Source organism: Schistocerca gregaria, chromosome 6, assembly GCF_023897955.1.
Source record: "Schistocerca gregaria isolate iqSchGreg1 chromosome 6, iqSchGreg1.2, whole genome shotgun sequence".
In the NCBI taxonomy this organism is placed as follows: domain Eukaryota; kingdom Metazoa; phylum Arthropoda; class Insecta; order Orthoptera; family Acrididae; genus Schistocerca; species Schistocerca gregaria.
The window spans coordinates 368,958,119-368,977,289 of NC_064925.1; the positions used below are offsets into that span (position 1 = coordinate 368,958,119).

At 39.0% G+C, this 19,171-nt stretch overlaps 1 protein-coding gene across 8 annotated transcripts in view; it reads right to left on the reverse strand.

The window, feature by feature from the left end:
* Positions 1–19,171, reverse strand: part of LOC126278994 (rho GTPase-activating protein 17-like) — a 157,616-nt gene that overhangs the window by 81,136 nt on the left and 57,309 nt on the right. For all 8 annotated transcript variants that reach the window (XR_007550774.1, XM_049979309.1, XM_049979311.1 and 5 more), the window contains exon 9: positions 15,666–15,843. Coding sequence is in view for 7 of the 8 variants with exons in the window: in XM_049979309.1 (XP_049835266.1) it covers positions 15,666–15,843 (178 nt within the window). In the remaining variant the exon portion in view is untranslated. The remainder of the gene's footprint in view (positions 1–15,665; positions 15,844–19,171) is intronic.

The following is a 19,171-nucleotide window of genomic DNA, read 5'->3' on the forward strand; positions in this document are numbered from 1 at the left end:
TGTGATTTAAGAAATTCATCAAAAACATCTCACATAGCTCCGTTGTAACTGCCAGAATGGTACTTTGATGGTAAGCTTTTCAAACCACCATGCGGAGTATTTTGCCGTAACCTGTTAGAAATAGGTTCGTTTCCGTAGTTGCCAGAGAGCGCCAGATAAGCGTCACCGCGCTTGTGCAGCTAAGATATCGCAGGGAGCCTGTACATTCGTAAGTGTAATACATTAAAAGATTGTACATTATGTCATAGAAGAAACAAGACATCAGAGGATACTCCAAGAGCATTGGAATTTCGAGACCCATACTAAAATGTGCACATTTCAGGTGCACATTTGTATGTCCACATTCCCAGTTAAGTAGACCACGACCTGATATTAAACTTTTCAATGTGGTTTTAGGGATGTAAATTTTCTTGGAGTACCAGTACTGTGTTATCTCATGTTTGGTTCTTTATCATGGCATAATGCCATACGTGCTAGAACTTGGAAACGTGCACTTGAAATTCAGCGAACAATGTGTGGAATTAAAAAGAAAATTTCTTTAGCAGACCGACAAAAATAACTTCACTGTTCTGCAAGGCAATTAATGTTTGACTGTCAGAAAGGCGGAAATCAGAAATCTGTTTTGTTTTCATTTGACGTGAGAGCAGTAAATGAAGGGGAACAGCAAAATCACTAAATGTAAACATGGGTCACGTGGAGACTACCCTACTGTAACTCAAGACTGCTCTGTGCATCAGCCCCAGATCTACGATATTTCCGAACCGGTGCAATACCCCGCCACTCTCTCAAGCATTTGAGATAAGACGTCAAAAATTTTAAAAAATCGAATTTTCAAAAATATGTTCATTTTGTAGCGCACATCTTTCTGAAGAGTATGATGCATAAAACATGTGTTCAAGGAAATGTAAGCCATGTTATTTGGTCGTAAGTGTGCCAAAGGGCAGTGCCTCGCCTCCTCACACAGCATTCTTCTATAGCACGTCAGTGTGCTTCGCTCTGTTGAATTGAAACGTGTATATTTTGTAATGGATGCCATCAAACCATATTCAGGACAGTGGAAATTAAAATGTCCTGTGGTGCCTCTCCTGCTTACAATTGGCCGGTTTGAAATCCGGTCCTTTTTTTTTTAACTCTGGGCTTTGTGTGACATAAAATTAAATATAGTATACATAAACCTAGTAAAGCCATGAGACAAGCAAGACAATACACATTTCTTCAATCCTTAGCTCCTAGAACTTTTCTCTCTCTAATCTTGCTACAGCTTTACATGGTGTGCTTTCCTTGCTGCAAAAGAATCTATTACCTCATCAAAGTTCGTCAAATGTTTTGCTACATGGAAAGTCGGAATGTCGTTGTCTAATACTGAAAAAGCTGTTAATGCAAATAGGACTCAAGACTGATGTGGTTTCCCAATCTGATTACGTCTATTTTGTCACTCTCTGCTAGATAAAACAAAATAGGCCTTTCTAATACTGCAACAATTGTAACACACACCGAATAAACGAGACTGTTTTGGCACAGACGGTCTTTTTTGTAACGACAGAATATAATTCACCAAGTACCAATATCAAATGCCTATTAGGCCTATAACAAGTAAAAAGACTTACGTTAGGAAATAGTTTCAGACTTCATTCATACACTCCATTTTCTCAAGTATGACATTGAAAGTAGTAGTACGAAATTTTTATACAAACTTGGAATCGTCATATTGTTTCATAATTTGTGTGATGTCCCCGTTTCTTCTCCTTCCTCTTTCTAACAAACAGTCTTGTTATCAATAATTCTGTAACTATTCCTGCCATTGTCAAAGCTTATTCGCAGGTTAACTCCACTAACTCAGGCAGAATCACCGGTTCTGTTATACTGTGATTATTCTCCGGTCAGGCGTAGTTACATGTCCGTACAACGCATTTTCCGCGCTTCTTCTAGAATAGAATTTAAAGCAGCTGCTAGCCGGGGACTGTACAACTGGCCCTTACTAGTATAAAGACCTGGCCAAAAATTTTGTCAAAATGTCATTTTCTTAGATACACCGAGAAGGTAATACGTAATCTTTCTTGCCTGTTATTCGTTTATTTCCACTCCTGTAGTCTGAATCTATGGATTTAGGTAGTAATTATAACAACGCTCATCATTCACAAACCCAATCAACCATGCAATCAGACAGCAGTTGGCATTCATCCGTTCGGCCTTACTCTGCTCAGCTTGTATAGCCCCTTTTGACTGTAGGAAAGTTTGTTTCTACATGCGACGAGGATTCCCTTGACAGACACCATGTACACTATGTATGCATTCAAAATCAACTTACGATTCATTCAGAAATCAACTTAGAATGTGTTCAAAAACCGACAGGGATGCATTTCAAAGTCGTATGAATAATCTATTAAAAACAACGATTCCAAGACTTACCAAGCGGGAAAGTGCCGGTAGACAAGCACAATAAATAAAACACACAAACACACACACAAAATTTCTAGCTTTCGCAACCGACGGTTGCTTCTTTAGGAAAGAGGGAAGGAGAGGGAAAGACTAAAGGATGTGTGGCTTAAAACCCACATCCTTTCATCTTTCCCTCTCCTTCCCTCTTTCCTGAAGAAGCAACCGTCAGTTGCGAAAGCTAGAAATTTTATGTGTGTGTTTTATTTATTGTGCCTGTCTACCGGCGCTTTCCCGCTTGGTAAGTCTTGGAATCTTTGTTTTTAATATATTTTTTCCATGTGGAAGTTTCTTTCTATTTTATTTACATCATATCAATAATCGATAGACTAAAGTGCGCTGGATGCTAGGCGCTTTGTGAAACAAGGTTTTCTCCATCAAGAATATGAATTTGCCCCCCCCTCCCCTCCGCCCTAGACCTGGACCTGCTGCGCATGCATGAATCTGGCACCTTGGGCGCTCCAGTACAATTTTTCCCGGTAGCATCTAGCTGCTTGCTGCGACTGCTTACACAGCCAACAGCCACATTTCTGTAGCTAGAAGCGGGAGAAGCTACTACTCAACTGTGTATGCGCATGATCCCACTCGTAACTGCTGACGTCACGCTCATCGGAGGCAATTTGTTGTTACGGAACATTGCATAGTCTTCATAAAGCCTTTGACACATATTGCTGTTGGCAGACGCTTGTATAAGTACTGTGTTTTGTTGCTGTATATGGCGCATTTCCTTTGCAACTTAAGTTTTATTTTCATTTTTTCCCTCGTTCATGTTTTATTGTTGCAGTATTATTCTGAAATAGCGGTATACAGTAATATCCTTTGTTAGAGTATTGGTTCTTAGCAGTAAAAATTACAAAAATTTAACTGAAGACAAAAACAATGAAAACGTCCTGGAATTCTAAAAAATTCCCGGGTTTTTCCCAGTTTTCTCCCGGATGAAAAAATTCCCGGGTTTTTCCCGGATCTCCCGGTTGTCCCGGGTCGTATAGACCCTGTGCTTAATATCGGAACCAAGGTGATCCATGTCCGAAATAGTTCTGTTTCTACTAAGGTGTTCAGCATAGCTCTCTTCTCAGCTAGACGGTGAAAGCTACACCTGTTGAAATATAGATCTATATGTGTCTGTTTTCTATACACTGAATGGCTGAGTTGTCCATCTGATTTCTATTCGACCAACACATCTAGGAAAGAAAACTTCCCATCCATCTCCACCGTGAAGCTTATGATGTCATGTATACCATGAAAATGATAAGAAACTGCTGCAGCACCCCACTGCCATGTGGCTATATCAAAAATGTATATATGGCAGGGAAAGTTACCACCAGCTATCCTGTTCGAACCATGTCCCTGTACTCTTCTATAGGCAGCACCACCATCTTCCTCCGCCCCTACCGTCTAATGTGGTGAAGGATGTAGTCTGATATCTGAATGATGTGTAGCAGCCTTTTGCATTGTGCTTGTCTGCCACTCAACATTCCTCTATGAGATGAGTAGCAATTTATCCTTTCAATATTGTTGTTAATAAAGTTTACAGTTGTTTCTCCCACAAGCATGCAATAGGAAAACTGACTTTCACACAGAAGTCCATTTTACCTACATTATACTGCCCTATATCTGTCTAGGCTTCTGCATCTATCTGTCTATGCTCGTGCATGCAATTACTTTAACAAACATACACACTAGCAATAGTAAATTTCAGTATGAACAAGAAATTTCAGATAAACAAATCAAGTCAGATGCACATTAGGAAAACCAGATTCAGTCGATGTACCACATCAATTACATTGTTTATCTTTTCAGATTCATGTGTAGTCACCTTTCATTAACTTTGCCAAAGACTGTTTCTTAGGAAAGTGTTCAAGGTACATGTGTAAATATGACTTACATATGAAAGCAAGTGATGGATACAGTAATTTAGTCTACTAATAGAAAACTGAGTTAAAATGACTTTATAATTACAACTGTCAGACAACTATAAAAAAATAGTCGACAAGTAACGATTTCAACCTGCTTCCAAATATAATGTGAGTTTACAGTTCCTTGTCTCTCATATACTGGCAGGATTTTAAAAAATCTTGGAAAATGCTTAACCCTTATAGTGCCAAATACGATCTAATAGGATCACATGGTACACGCAAAAAGTGCCAGGTATGATCTGATTGTACAGCCATTTTCGTGCACTTTTCTTGCAAACTAAGGCACAGATTGTGGTATATCGATGTCAGGAGATAAACGAAGGTCGAAAGATAGTCGTCAAGTACTTCGCTTCCATTGTCAATGCCAATAGTCGATATTTACAAGTTCCAAACACATGGAGGTTTTACGTTTTGTTTCGAAGGTAATATGGCGCTGCCAAGGAAGAAATGTCATTTGAGTGCGATGTATACTGCGGAAAGTAGTGAAAGTGAGAACGATTTTTCAGGTTTTTCGGACATTGGATTAATCTATGAGTGGTCTAGTCTTGATATCTCATCATGTGAGTCATCAATAGCTGAAGCTGCAACCAGCAACGTGGAAGACGATGTTGAAGAATTGACTGCAGCCAGCGACACATTTGCTGAAATTGGAACTCATTAGCTGGACAATCCTGCTCCTCACCTCTTCACGTATTCAGAATTACCAGGCCCCAAACATGTACCAGTAAATGCTACACCAAATGATTTTTTTTAACTTCTTTTTTTTTTCAGTGCGACTGTTGACGATAATGGCAAACGGAAACAAACAGACATGCTCGGCAATTTCTCGAAGCAAACGTAAACTTATCAGTGAACTCTCTTGTGAGAAAGTGGTATCCTACCTCAGTGCCAGAAATGAGGGCTTTTGTGGCAGTAATACTAAATATGGGACTCTTAAAGAAACCGATAATTTTTAGTTACTGGTCCATAGACGAAGATACAGCAACCCCATGGCTTTCCCGAATGTTTTCAAGAAATAGATTTCAGTTGCTCCTAAAATTTTTCCACTTGACAGGCAATACAAAATTGCACCCTCCTGGGCATCCAGTGATGATCCCACTGCAAAGTTTGATATTATGCTGAACATTGCCAATAATGTGTTTCGTCACCATTATACGCCTCATCAACAGCTGAGTATTGACGATTGTCTTGTTGGCTCTAAAACTCATTCTCGACTCATCCAGCATCTCCCTAATAAACATCACCACAGATGGGGTGTAAAGTTCTGGATGCTATGTGATTCAGTGGCGAACTACTCCCTTGGATTTTATGTGTACCATGAAGCAAGATGTGAAGCTGACAGAGTGGAGTTAAAAGAGCACGGATTAGGCTATGTAGTTATTACAAAATTACTTGCCCTTGGTAATTACATGAACAAGGGGTACCACATTTTCTGTGACAATTTTTTCACGTCAATTCCAGTAGTGGAAAAACTGTATTCCATGGGAACCTTTCTCACTGGCACAATATGGAGGAACAGAAAATTTCTCCCATCTAATATTCTTTCCAAATTTGACATTGGGCAGTTCAAATTCTTTAGAAAAGCCTTTGTGCTTCTCTGTGGCTTCAGGGAAAAGAAGTCACAGAAAAATCCAGTTCTGTTGATCAGTTCCTCCTCTACCGCAACAGTGTCTGAGAGAAGTATTTGCAAACGACAACCTTTGAAGAAACCTGATGTCATATGTCAATATAACAAATACAAGGGAGGGATCAATTCCTCAGATATGACAACATACTGTTATCTGGATGAGAGGAAGACTGAAATGATGGAAGAAAGTAGTTTTCAGCATAAATGGCAGAATGTTTCTGAATGCTTACTTTCTTTATAAAGAAAATTTATCTTTGTCCAAGAAACCACTCACATGTATGAAATACAACAGCAAAATCATCTGCACGTTGTTCAGAAGTGGTTCAAGATACAAAACTTAGCAAATTCAAGCACAAGTGCAAATTCAGCACACCCCGCAGTTTATGGTGTAGAAATACTACTGGGAAAGAAGGAGCAAGCCTGTGTTGTGTGCTCTACAAAAGACAGGAGGCGAGAATCAAGAACAATATGTGTACTCTGTAAGAAGGGATTACATCCCAAATGTGTTGGTCAACACTTGAGTGTCAATAAATGATCCTAAAACTTACTGGTATTATGTTATTTTCTGTTGGAACTACTGACAAAATTATAGATGTTTTGCCCATTTTTAGGGTCAGTTTTTTTCAGGATGCCGTATTTTCTAAAAATATGTGACAGAAACACAAAAACAAATATTCTATAATGAAAAATCTATGTAGATTGATAATATGAACACAAATTTTAAGTTCAAATATATTACATGTGGCTAAATATGACTTAAGACCAAAGTTTTAATTTTTTACGTACAAAAACTCTAATACAAGTATTGTTTTCTTTAGAAGTATGAGGCCTAATGGTGTACTCTGCTCATATTCCTGTAGCTGAAGGTACTAGCTACAAATGGGGCAGGGAGGGGGGGGGGGAGGGGGGGGGGGTAGTTGTATGATCAATGGTTCAGATTTTATCATAAGTTTAACAAACTTCTGCAATTCACTACAAAATCTTTACCATCAAAAACAGTCTTGATCACAATTTACTTATTACGGTGACCTCCCTCACTATGAGTAGTGATTCTCCAGCAGAAGGAGGTCCTTACCCATTGGTCTGAAGATGACCACAGTAGTGGTCGAAACCGGTCACTGTAATAAATAAATTGTGGTTTCGACCGCTACTGGGGCCATCTTAAGACCAGTGAGTAAGGACCTCCCTCACTACGAGTAGTGATTCTCCAGCAGGAGGAGGTCCTTACCCATTGGTCTGAAGATGACCACAGTAGTGGCCGAAACCGGTCACCGCAATATATAAATTGTAATCAAGACTGTTTTTGATAGTAAATATTTGTAACACTTCAATCACTGTTCACTCCCACAATGTTTTCAAAAGTAATCACTAAAAAATCGCCTGGCACTTTTCAGCTGATACCTTGAAAATTGCATAGCACCAAAAGTGTTAAGTCTCTGTAAAAACTGTTCATTATAATGCGCTTCCTAAGTTGGTCAATTTTTTAAAAAATCTTTTAGGAAAGTTTATTTCAATGAGCAATCATTTCACACAAAAACTTGAAAAGATTGTGATCCATGAGTAGGCTTCTACATAGCATTTTATTTGTAGTTGCATATTCTGTAACAGTTACAGCCATGGGAAAAAAGTGACAGTAAGATTATCCTCAAGCACCTAAAAGTGTATCCTTCATTCTATTGAAAACTGCAGAAGGCACTTGTGTTGAACTCTTGCAAAATAATTCATAGAATTCTTGGAGAACAAAGACAATTGCTGAAAACTTGTTGAAACTATTATCATTATATCAGTACCATTTAAAAAGGAATGAATCAATAGGAAACAAAAATAAACTACAAGATAAGAATTACTCAGTATTATAAGAGAGAGAGAGAGAGAGAGAGAGAGAGAGAGAGAGAGAGAGAGAGAGAGAGAGAGAGAGAGAGATTGGGGGGGGGGGGGGGCGATAGAGAAATGTTGAGATGCAGACAAGCACAATGCAAAAGACTGCTACATATCATTCAGATCAGGAATCTTAAATGGGCGTTCTCGCGGAATTCCACTGGGCGTACATCAGACTACATCCTTCATCACATCATTAAGCGCATGTTCTAGTTAGTGACTGAATGTGATGGCAGAGAGAGAGAGAGAGAGAGAGAGAGAGAGAGAGAGAGAGAGAGAGAGCGCATTATTAAAATATGTAATACTGAGTAATTCTTATCTTGTAAGTCTATTGTTGTTACCTATTGACTCATTCATTTTTAAATTGTGCTGATATAATGATAATAGTTTAAACAACAAGTCATCAGTAAATTATCTTTGTTCGCCAAGAATTCTATGAACGTAACGCTTCAGCAGTAGGCAATCAGACATCATCAGACTGGGAAGAAATTACATGTGGTGTTCCCCAAGGTTCCATACTAGGTCCACTACTTTTTCTTTTTTATATTAATGACCTGTCATCTGCTCCATTACCAGATGCCAAGTTTGTCTTATTTGCAAATAATACAAACATTACAATAAATAGTATATCAAATATAAATTTAGAAAGGGTTACTAATCAAATTTTCAGCGATGTTAGTAAGTGGTTCATAGCCAATTCACTGTCATTAAACTTTGAAAAGACACACTATACACAGTTCAGAACTTCCAAGAGATGTCCTTTAAGTATAAAATATGATGGCATGGAAATAGGAGAAGTTGAGAGTGTAAAATTCTTGGGTTTGCAACTTGATGATAAATTCACTTGGGAGAGACATACCAACAAACTGCTAAAGCGCCTAAACACGTGTTTGCAATGCGAATGATGTTAAACATAGGAGACAAATATTTAAAAAACTGGCATATTTTGCTTATTTTCACTCCATTATGTATCATATTTTGGGGTAACTCCAGAAACAGAGAAAAAAATTTTCAGAGTACAGAAGTGTATAATAAGAGTAATGTGTAGTGTAAATCCAAGAACATCATGTCAAAACCTATTCAAAGAATTGGTCATACTAACCACAGCTTCTCAGTATATTTATTCCTTAATGAAGTTTGTTGTAAATAATAAATATATTTTTCCAACTAACTGCTTAGTACACAGTATCAATACTAGGAACAAGAACAATATACATGAAGGTTTAAAATCACTTACTCTCGCCCAGAAAGGATCCAGTATTCAGCAACACATACTTTCAATCAGCAACCATTAAGAGTTTAGTTTCAGACGAGGCACAATTTAAACATAGTTTACAAGAATTTTTGGTGGCCAATTCCTTCTATTTCGCCCATGAATTTCTCAACAGGTGCAGTAGACCATTTGAATGAAAATTTATCATACTTTAATTTTTGACAATACTTGGCTGTAATAGCCAACTAACTAGCTACTGTGTGAATGATGGATTTAATGAAAGCAGATATAAGTATTAAACCTGTAAATATTAGAAGTTAAATTTTAATCCATGTGCATAATTTTACTGTTTATTGACTGAGGATCATTAAAATTCAAGAAACTCAAGTTTTTCTAATTTCATTTTTGTAATGGGTTTATCTGGCATGTTCCACACCCAGTAGGATCCCCTCTTTTTGTGGGCCTATGGAACGAATAATTAATCTAATCTAATCTCTATTTTGCAGGAGTTCAACATAACAGCCTTCTGCAGTTTCCAATAGAATGAAGGATACACTTTTAGGTCCTGTAGACTATATTTGCTTGGGGATAAAACCAGTGTCTCATTCAGCCACTGAAATTATGTGCACAGACCCATGTTCCCACACTGCTTTAACCACATCTGCCAAATTGATGTATTAGATCAGCATATCAATGCAGGTGGTTTGCAAATTAAGGGTGTTGGGTTCAGTGATGTCTTTGGGAAAGGTGACTTGCTCAGTTTCATTGATCATTGTAAAATCAGATCAACAGCATTGTTACCTTTTATATATTGTTACACTGCAGTTTCTGCAAATTTTGAATTTTTCATTTCTTTCTAAAAAAAATTAAGAAAAGGATAGTTGCTACTCACCATATAGCAGAGATGTTGAGTTGCAGATAGGCACAACAAAAAGATTGTCAAACAAAGCTTTCGGTCAAATGGGCCTTCATCAGAACACACACACACACACACACACACACACACACACACACACACACACACACACACACACACAGAGAGAGAGAGAGAGAGAGAGAGAGAGAGAGAGAGAGTCTGGCTGCTAAGTTTTGTTTGACAGCTTTTTGTTTTTTGTTGTGCCTATCTGTGACTCAACATTTCCATTATATGTTGAGTAGCAACTGTCCTTTTATAATATTGTCATTATTCCATTCTGGATTTGCCACTGTTTCAAAATAAATAAATAAATAAATAAAATAATAATAATTAAAGATCGTAAGAGTTTAACACCCAGTTGATGAGAGAGCTCTATCTTCACTGAGTGACGGAAGACAGCAGTTCTCTTTCAAAGGAACCATCTTGATATTCACCTGAAGTGTTGTACAGAAATCTACAATCTGTATGGCTGGACAAGGACTTTACTGCTCTCCTTTGGAACAGGAGTCCAGTGATCCATCAGCACACTGTATTACTTGGTATTTTCTAGAACAGTGGGAGGATCATATCTACAGTGTGGACTAAATCAGTAATTGATATTGCTGTACCATCTTCCAATGAACTATTTCGATAACCTAAACATCCTCTTCAAATATTCTCCAGGTGGTGGAGCTTTACATTCAGATATAATGCGTGATAGGGAATGCTACTGATTCCCACTCTCACACTGCAGCAATCATGTATTTCCTGGTCCTTCAGAATGTACTTTCAGTAATCACTCATCAAAACTACCTGATCTTGTATTGCTATCAGGTCAACTCACTGAAACGAGAATCTACCAAAATAGAAAAGTAAATAAATGTCTCCGAGTACTACACAATGCCAACCTTCATTGCATCATCTTCTTATACATAGCATCATTTGGATGCATTAGGGGTGGGGGGAGGGTCTCCAAACTAAACCTAAACCATGGGTCATCTGTAAAGTTATCAGTATCTGAAAAAGCAACTGATGACTTTTTGTTTGTTTTAGGAAGTTGCCTCAATCACGTAGAAACACCAGAAGTACTGCAACATCAGATTTTATTAGTGCAGCAAAACAAGTCTCTATGATGTTAAAAGTAGCTCTGTACTAGTCACATTATAGGCACATATGGCCAATTTTTTCAGAGATGGCGGGGAACCACTTTGGGAACTACAAGAAGAACTAGCATTCTGATACACCATGGCAGATTATAGTTGCGTTCCAGACTGAGACTCCAACCTAGATTGTTTGCATTTGGTTGCCAAATGCTGTACTAATTGAGCTATCAAGGCACAACTCACGATCTTCTGTCACTGCTCTACTTCCACCAGCACCTCCTCTTCCACTTTCCACACTTCACACAAGTTCTCCTTCATGTACTGGCAGACTAGCACTCCTGCAAGAGAAGATATCCTACGGAAATGGCTTATTCATGCTACAGAGAATGACTTGCAGAATTGTTTTCATTCTGCAGTGATGTGTGTGCTGCTACATATAAAATGATCTTTCAATTGCAGCCCCGGGAGAGGCAAATGTCGTACATAGCACATAGTACTACTTGTAGAGTTTCATTTAAAAAAACACCACTTTTTTCAAACAAAGTAATGTTTTTTTTTCCAAAGAAAGAAATGCAAGAAGAAGAAAGTGTTAAGTTTTTGGGACTAGAAAAAAGACACAACCAACACACAACTGATTGGAATACCAACTGTCTAGAATTAATTAGGTGCCTTAGTTTAGCTATTATTTTCAGTATTCATGAAATTATTGTAGGTGATTTACACATGAGGAAACTTGTTTATTCTAGTTTATTCAACAAATTTCTGTTCACTATTGGGTTATGATACATTTGGAAGGGGGGTACTTACCGTATTTACTTGAATCTAAGCCGCACTTTTTTTCCGGTTTTTGTAATCCAAAAAACCGCCTGCGGCTTAGAATCGAGTGCAAAGCAAGCGGAAGTTCTGAAAAATGTTGTTAGGTGCCGCCACAACTAACTTCTGCCGTCTAATATATGTAGCGCTACACAGGCATGCTTTGTAGGCACAAAGATAAATACTGACGCCAAAACCTCTGCGTCAGTAAATAAATTTTTTAAAAAAGGTGGAAGACGAGATTTTATTCCCTGCCCCGAGTTTCGACCACTGCATTTTCATACATTATCCAACTAAGTAAATACAAATTCCGTATTGTTTATCTTCAAATGTAGCATAATTTCAATGTACTATGAAACTCCAACTCGCAAAACTGTTTGGGATGTTTGTCAATATGGCCAACTCTACTTTCTGAATTTTTTCCTACCTGTGAGAAGAGATGGTTGATAACAGGAACCTGATGAAATGTGAATCACATGCAGTATTCTCTTCACCATAAGAATAATACGAATATAAACATTTTGCCATGTATTCTTTCGTGTTTGCTGCTATCTCATTTAAATCCTGTCTGCCTAATAAAATGCGAAACTAGAGTGAGACAAAAGCAAACACGGTAGAATATACGTATCGTGTCATGTTTATATTCATATTATTCTTATGCCTAATAGTGATATAGTCAGAAATGAAGCAAGGCAACTGACTAGATTTTTAAATCTAAGATGACTAATTTCTGTGTAGAATTTGATGTACTAAAGAAGCGGCTGCAAAGATTTTCAAACTGAGAAAATTTTTCGCCTAACTCTCGTTCAGAGCATGTTCTATCATACGCAGTCTATTATTTGGTTCTTGTTGATCATTATCAAAGAAAGCAGCAGTGTAAGTAACAACAAATAGCAGTCTCTTGCCATTGTTCCGCTAATGAGACGATTCCTCTCTTTTTTTTTTTATTGTAAGCAGCAGTAGCGCGCAAAAAGCAAGCCATGCCACGAGCGGCGACAGGCCGTAAACACGCACTATCAGAATGCGACAAACAATACATGGCACAGAAAATAACACATTTTCAGCTTAGAGTGACGTAAACACCTGTAAGAAAGAGAACGGCACTTATCAGATCAAAGCAAAATAAGCAATCGATTCAAACCAGACAAAGCACGTGAAAAAGGAAGGGTACCCGTATAAATACGGACGGAGCGCTTGACGCATAGCAAACTTAGCTTAACTGCTAAGCTTACGACTCTAACCAAACTACTGTAGCTGTATCGTCATTCATTCAACCTAAATTGTGTCTCATATTACAATTTACAAATCGAAACTTTGTTTCGATTTGGAGAAGAGGCCTAAAACTTTTCTCTCCCCTTGAATTTCGAGTCTCAAATTTCAGGTGCGGCTTAGATTCGGGAGTATTTTTTTTCCTTTATTTCGAGTCTCATTTTTCAGGTGCGGCTTAGATTCAAGTGCAGCTTAGATTCGAGTAAATACGGTAACTGATGGGTATTTTCAGAATACAGAAGTGTGCTATTACTCATGACCGGTGTTAATTCTAGAGCATTCTGCAGGGACTTCACCAAAAAGCGGGGTATTTTAACCACCTCCAAAAATATAAATACATATCATTTGACATAGCCACTGTTTCTGTTTTCTCAAGAAATAGTGAAAAGCATAACAGGAAAAAAAAGTCCTACAAAATGGCTTCAAGAGTAAACAACAGTACAGATAGGAGTTTGATACATGGGTACAGAAGCATTCAACATATTGCCAGGTCTTCCTGAATGTCGGGAAGAAAATGTGGAGTTCACGACTAAATGAAGAAACTTAGTGTTGGGCAAAGCCTACTCCACTGATTAATATTTTCACAGAAACTCTAAAAATTAATGTTTCACATTATCTTATAATTAAAATTATCACTATATACAATGATCTTTCATAATTTAAGTCATTTTATGGCGTTGGACTCAAATGAAATAAATTGCACACTTTTGACTTCTCTCTAATACCAGTGATCTCTCTCCATGTGATCCATAGAATGTGACTCACGTAATAAAAGGCTTACTATAACAGTGTAAATGTTTTAAGCTTTTGCAATTATTCACTATCTTCTCAATTAATCAACAGGCAGCATCCAGTCACATTGTTTATGCGTAAAATACACTGATGTCCAAAATTAAAGCAACAAATGGAAATTTTACACGGTTAAGTTTATTTTGCTACAAAATGGTATAAACAGGTGATAGCAAAATAGAAACAATGTAAAGAACACAGAACATGATCAACTTTACCATGTATAGCAGTAGACGAAAATGTTCTTCGTTTTTCCCGATGTAACGGATTTGCACACACATTCTGACAACTGGTTAATGTGCTCACCATGGTGTGTGACCACCTCTGGCAGCAATATAGACCTGACAACAACTGAGCATGCTGTGAATGATGTAACCAATGCCATGTTGAGGCAATAATGCCCATTCTTCCTGCACAGCTGCTCGCAAGTCTTGGAGAGTGACTGGTGAATGTTAACGTGATGCAACCTGTCTCCCTAGTGCATCCCAAATGTGCTCTATGGGATTCAAATTGGGAGAGCGAGCAGGCCACACCATGCAAGCAGTATTTTCAGTTTCCAAGAAAACATCAACCACTTGTGCTCTATGAGGTCAAGTACTACCTTCTATCAATACAAAGTCTGGGCGCACAGCACCTTGCAACAACCACATATGAGGTCCCAATATCTCGTCATGATACCTGACAGCAGTTAAACCTTGTCGATTCATCCATGGTGAGGTTTCTAAGTGGTCAACATAGTCCCTGCTCACACCATTAGCGATCCTCCTTGATATCAGTCTCCCTCCACAATGTTTGGGTCTCGAAATCGCGTTCCACATTTCCTCCAGATGTGAATCCATTGAGAAGCATCCTGCAGACCAAATCAGGACTCATCTGTGAAATGAAATTGGCCCACTGTTCAACTGAGCAGCTGGCACATTGGCAACTCCGCTCTAGATGTTCCCTTCTGTGAAGACATGTCAGAGGCACCAACATAGCAGGTCTCCAACAATAAATGCCACTCTGTTGAAGCCTTCTCTACAGTGTTTACCTTGATACAACACGTCCAGTATGTTGATAGGTCAGATGCTAGTCGCTGTGCACTACTAAGGCGGTACCGTTGTCACCTTACAGCCAAATAACGGTCCCCACTTTCTGTTTTCACACATGGTCGGCCCTGCCCTGGCCTTTGGGATAAAGTTTCGGTCTCTATAAACTGTCACCACTTCCGAGAAACAACAGCATGATTCACTTTAAGCCATCGGGTCAAATGAGTTTTCAACTGTCCTGCTTCATTCTTCCTATGGCCCTCCACAGCAGAGAGCATGGTAGGCGTCTTCGTGCCATACTGCACCTTCTGTGAGTGTGCACACAGCAATTGCGGATGTGGGACTACCCGGTAAACAGCTCTACGTTTGATAGGTGCCCTGACGTCATTGATGGCGTTGTTTTCTGTTGACCAAAACACCATATTCCATGCAGAACATCATCATATGTACACCTGTTGTCAGTTTGTGTAATTATATCATGAATTAGACACAGGATGGGGAAATACCAGATTGTTGCTTTAATTTTGGATACCAGTGCAGAATAGAATTTTTTACTTCTCTCTCTCTCTCTCTCTCTCTCTCTCTCTCTCTCTCTCTCTCTCTCTGTGTGTGTGTGTGTGTGTGTGTGTGTGTGTGTGTGTGTGTGTGTGTTCCCTGCATCAATCAATTCACTAAAAACAATGAAAAGCAACACTCACTTCGAGGCTGCAATCCACTCATCATATAGTTTGTACGTCATGAGTGGCTCCGGGAGTTCCCTCAGGTAGCACTTCAGTGCACCAGCGACAACATGAGGGTCACCATATTCTATCGCTGTCTCCAGCTTCATCAAACCAGCATCTAGGCTCAACTTCATGCGCCGGACTTTTGACATACCTTAAAAAATAACCACAGCACATGTACCAAATTTATTTTGGAAAACAGGCTTTGCCATTTGTCTGTAATTACACATGACTTAATTAAAATACTGTCACTGGAAGAGTGGTGAGCGAACTACTAAAATAGCACTTCAAATTCAAATATTGAACAGAAAAATTAATTGCATTTTAAGCTGATGCTTTGGAAATTTTTTTTCATGTAATCTAGAACAGTCGCTGGTGCTTTTTATCAGAACAGAAACTGAAAAAATTGATGCAAATACATAATGCATTTTATTAATGTTAAAAATGAAAACACTTCTGCAAAATTATATTTCTTTGGTCTTGAACCAGATTTCGGCTTCTCAGTTCATCTTCAGGTGACAGCTCAATGACATTCAGTTGCCACCTGAAGAGGGCCTACGAAACCAAGAGCTGGTTCACGACAAAATAAACATAATTTTGCAGAACATTAAGAAGTGTTTTCTTTTTTAATATTATTATCATGTTCTGCCAAGCACCAATGGAAAATTCGGTTAATGTTTTAAGGCATTTTATTCTCTTTTTTTTCTATTTTCTTTTCACAAATATGAGTAAACGGGCCATTTGAAAAATACATCAATTTAAGTTAATGCTCATAATACCAAATCTAATGAAATAAATGAGATAGGAAATAGGAAAGAACTATTGCTGTATTACGGAAGCTATTTTATATCCGATTAGTTAAAGGTAGTAAACGATGAAAGCTTTAGTTACATCAGAAATAGCTGATAACTACATTTAAAAAAACTGTGGGAATCCAGGATCTTATCCACACCAAAGGAAAACTCTCCCACATAATCTGGCTATGGATGGATGGTGCTGGTGCAGTCACAAGAATTCCCTCACACAGTATGCTGAAGGTGTCACCAAGACCTTCACAGACAAGTACTAACCCCCAAACCTGGTCGGCAAATAGGTTTCCCATGCCAGACCCTCACTCTCCACACTTACCCAAGAACCAACTGCAAAGGAGTACCTCCCCCCCTCCCCAGGTAAACAGAAATCACCCACTCTGTAATAACTGATCATATCTTTATCCAGAGCTTCAGCTATTCATCATCATTCCCAGGAATGTCTGCCCCCCAGTAGCTGAGTGGTCAGCGTGACGGGTTGTCAATCCTCTGGACTCGGATTCGATTCCCAGCTGGGTCGGGGAATTTTCTGCGCCCAGGGTCTGGGTGCTGTGCTATCATCATCATCATCATCATCATCCTTATCGACTGCAGGTCGCCGAAGCGGCGTCAAATTGAAAGATTGGCACCCGGTGAATGGTCTGCCCGACAAGGGGGGGGGGGGGGGGGGGGGGCTAGCCATACGATTAAATAAATTCCCAGAAATGAGGAACATCCTACCCAAATCCCATCCAGCGCCCCTGAAGTGGCACTCTGTCGCCCACCCACCTTGCACAACACTCTGGCCCACTCCCACTGCCACCAGGTTGCCCCTTGCGTCATATCCCTGTGGTAGTCCCAGGTGCAAGACCTGTCCAATTCAGTCACTCACTCAGCACATGCTACTCTAATCAGCCATAGGCTTAAGCTGTCCCACCAGAGGCAGTGCTGTCTGTGTAAGCAGTCTTGACATATAGCAGCTCTACTACAACTTCTGCACAGCGCTCTACACTCTATGCAAGTGTGACCACCAACTAGCTGCCCACCCGAATGAATGACCGCCACTGCACTGCACTGTGGCCAAGAGCAGGGTTGACCAACAACTGTCAGAATAAGACACTGAGAATGACATACTTAGTTCAATGGCTGCTTTAGAATATATGCTACCTGTATCCCCCTGCCCAGCACCAAATTTTCCAAACAACACAGACACAAGTTACCCTTTCAACAGACCCTTCAACTCTGTAATCCTCCAACTTCACTCTCCACTAGCCTCTTGCCCCACATGTAATTCAACCTTGCTCCCAATATCCTAACTTTACTCAGCATACACCGACACCCTCTTCCCTACAGTCTCCCCTTCCTCTATTCTGTCATCCCCTCTCACTCCACTCTTCCAGGTCACTGTCATTGTTATCCCGTGCTGCATGAGCTCACCGCTGCCGGGTTGTGGGTCATATTATGTATAAGCAGGCGAGAATTTCTTACAAGAAAAGTGGACACTATTATAGGAAAAAATTATGATAAGAAAAAAGCTGAGCCATTCGCTGGAACAGCAATAGTCAGATTGTGAAAGGGATCATCAAGCAGCTCAAATAGCTCTTTTTTTCCTTTAAAACACAAGTACATGACTTATATTTCAGTCAAATATAAATGAAATACTGTATTTTCAGAATATATGAGGTGATATTGTAATATGTAAGAATTACTGACTGATCAGGATTTCAGTTAAGTTGTTGTTCCAGACAACACCTCAATTACAACAACAAATTGTGGTCAGAGAAGTTCCTGAATAAAAGCTTAAAAACAGGGCAAATAGAGAAGGGAAGTCGCTGCAGAAATTTCACCTAGAAGCAAGGTAAATTGCAATAACGAAAGAAAAGTGCTGTAAGATTTACAAATAACTCGGTGAAAGATGATCTGGAGAAGACCGTGCAGAGTATAGTGAATCAAAAACAAAGAGTTACCTGCAAATTTGTAAATAACAACGTATCAGTCTAAGTGCATGGAAATCACTACTAGAAAAGAAGTAAGCGCAAGATGTTGGTTAATACAGGTGGTACAGATAGATAGATAAATTTTAGTAGCTATATGGACTTCGGCATGTTTTATAAATACCAGGTGGTCAATTTTGATTTCTCCTGTGTGGTTTTACACAAACTGAAAGACAATTTGCAGTGCCTGTCTTCTCAACCTATTGGCTTTGCATTCTTTGACACTAATTTGTCTTCTGACAAAAAAAAAAAAATGGAAACTCTATCATGAGGAATAACCATTACGCAAAAATATTAAAAGAATTTAAGTAGGAATTGATCAAATCCTAAAAACTATCAACAATGGGATAGAACAGTTTGTGTCTAATAAAACAAGGCAATTTCTTAACAGATTTGTTAAGAAATTGCCTTGAGTGATGAGTTCCTTATTTCTTAAACTGACATACGGCTGGGAGAATGGAGTGCTGACCACATGCCCCTCTGTATCTTTCCAGTGACACCTGTGGGCTGAGAATGACACGGCAACCAGTTGGTAGAGATGGGCCTTCATGGCCTGTTCGGGCAGAGTTTAGCTTTTAGACGAGTTCCTTAAGACAGATTCTTCATTGTGGTATGAAAATGAAGATTTTATCAACACTCTAGAACTAGTCAAAAAACTGAAAGTCGCAAATGACCCAGCAAATAAAAGCATCAAGCTCAT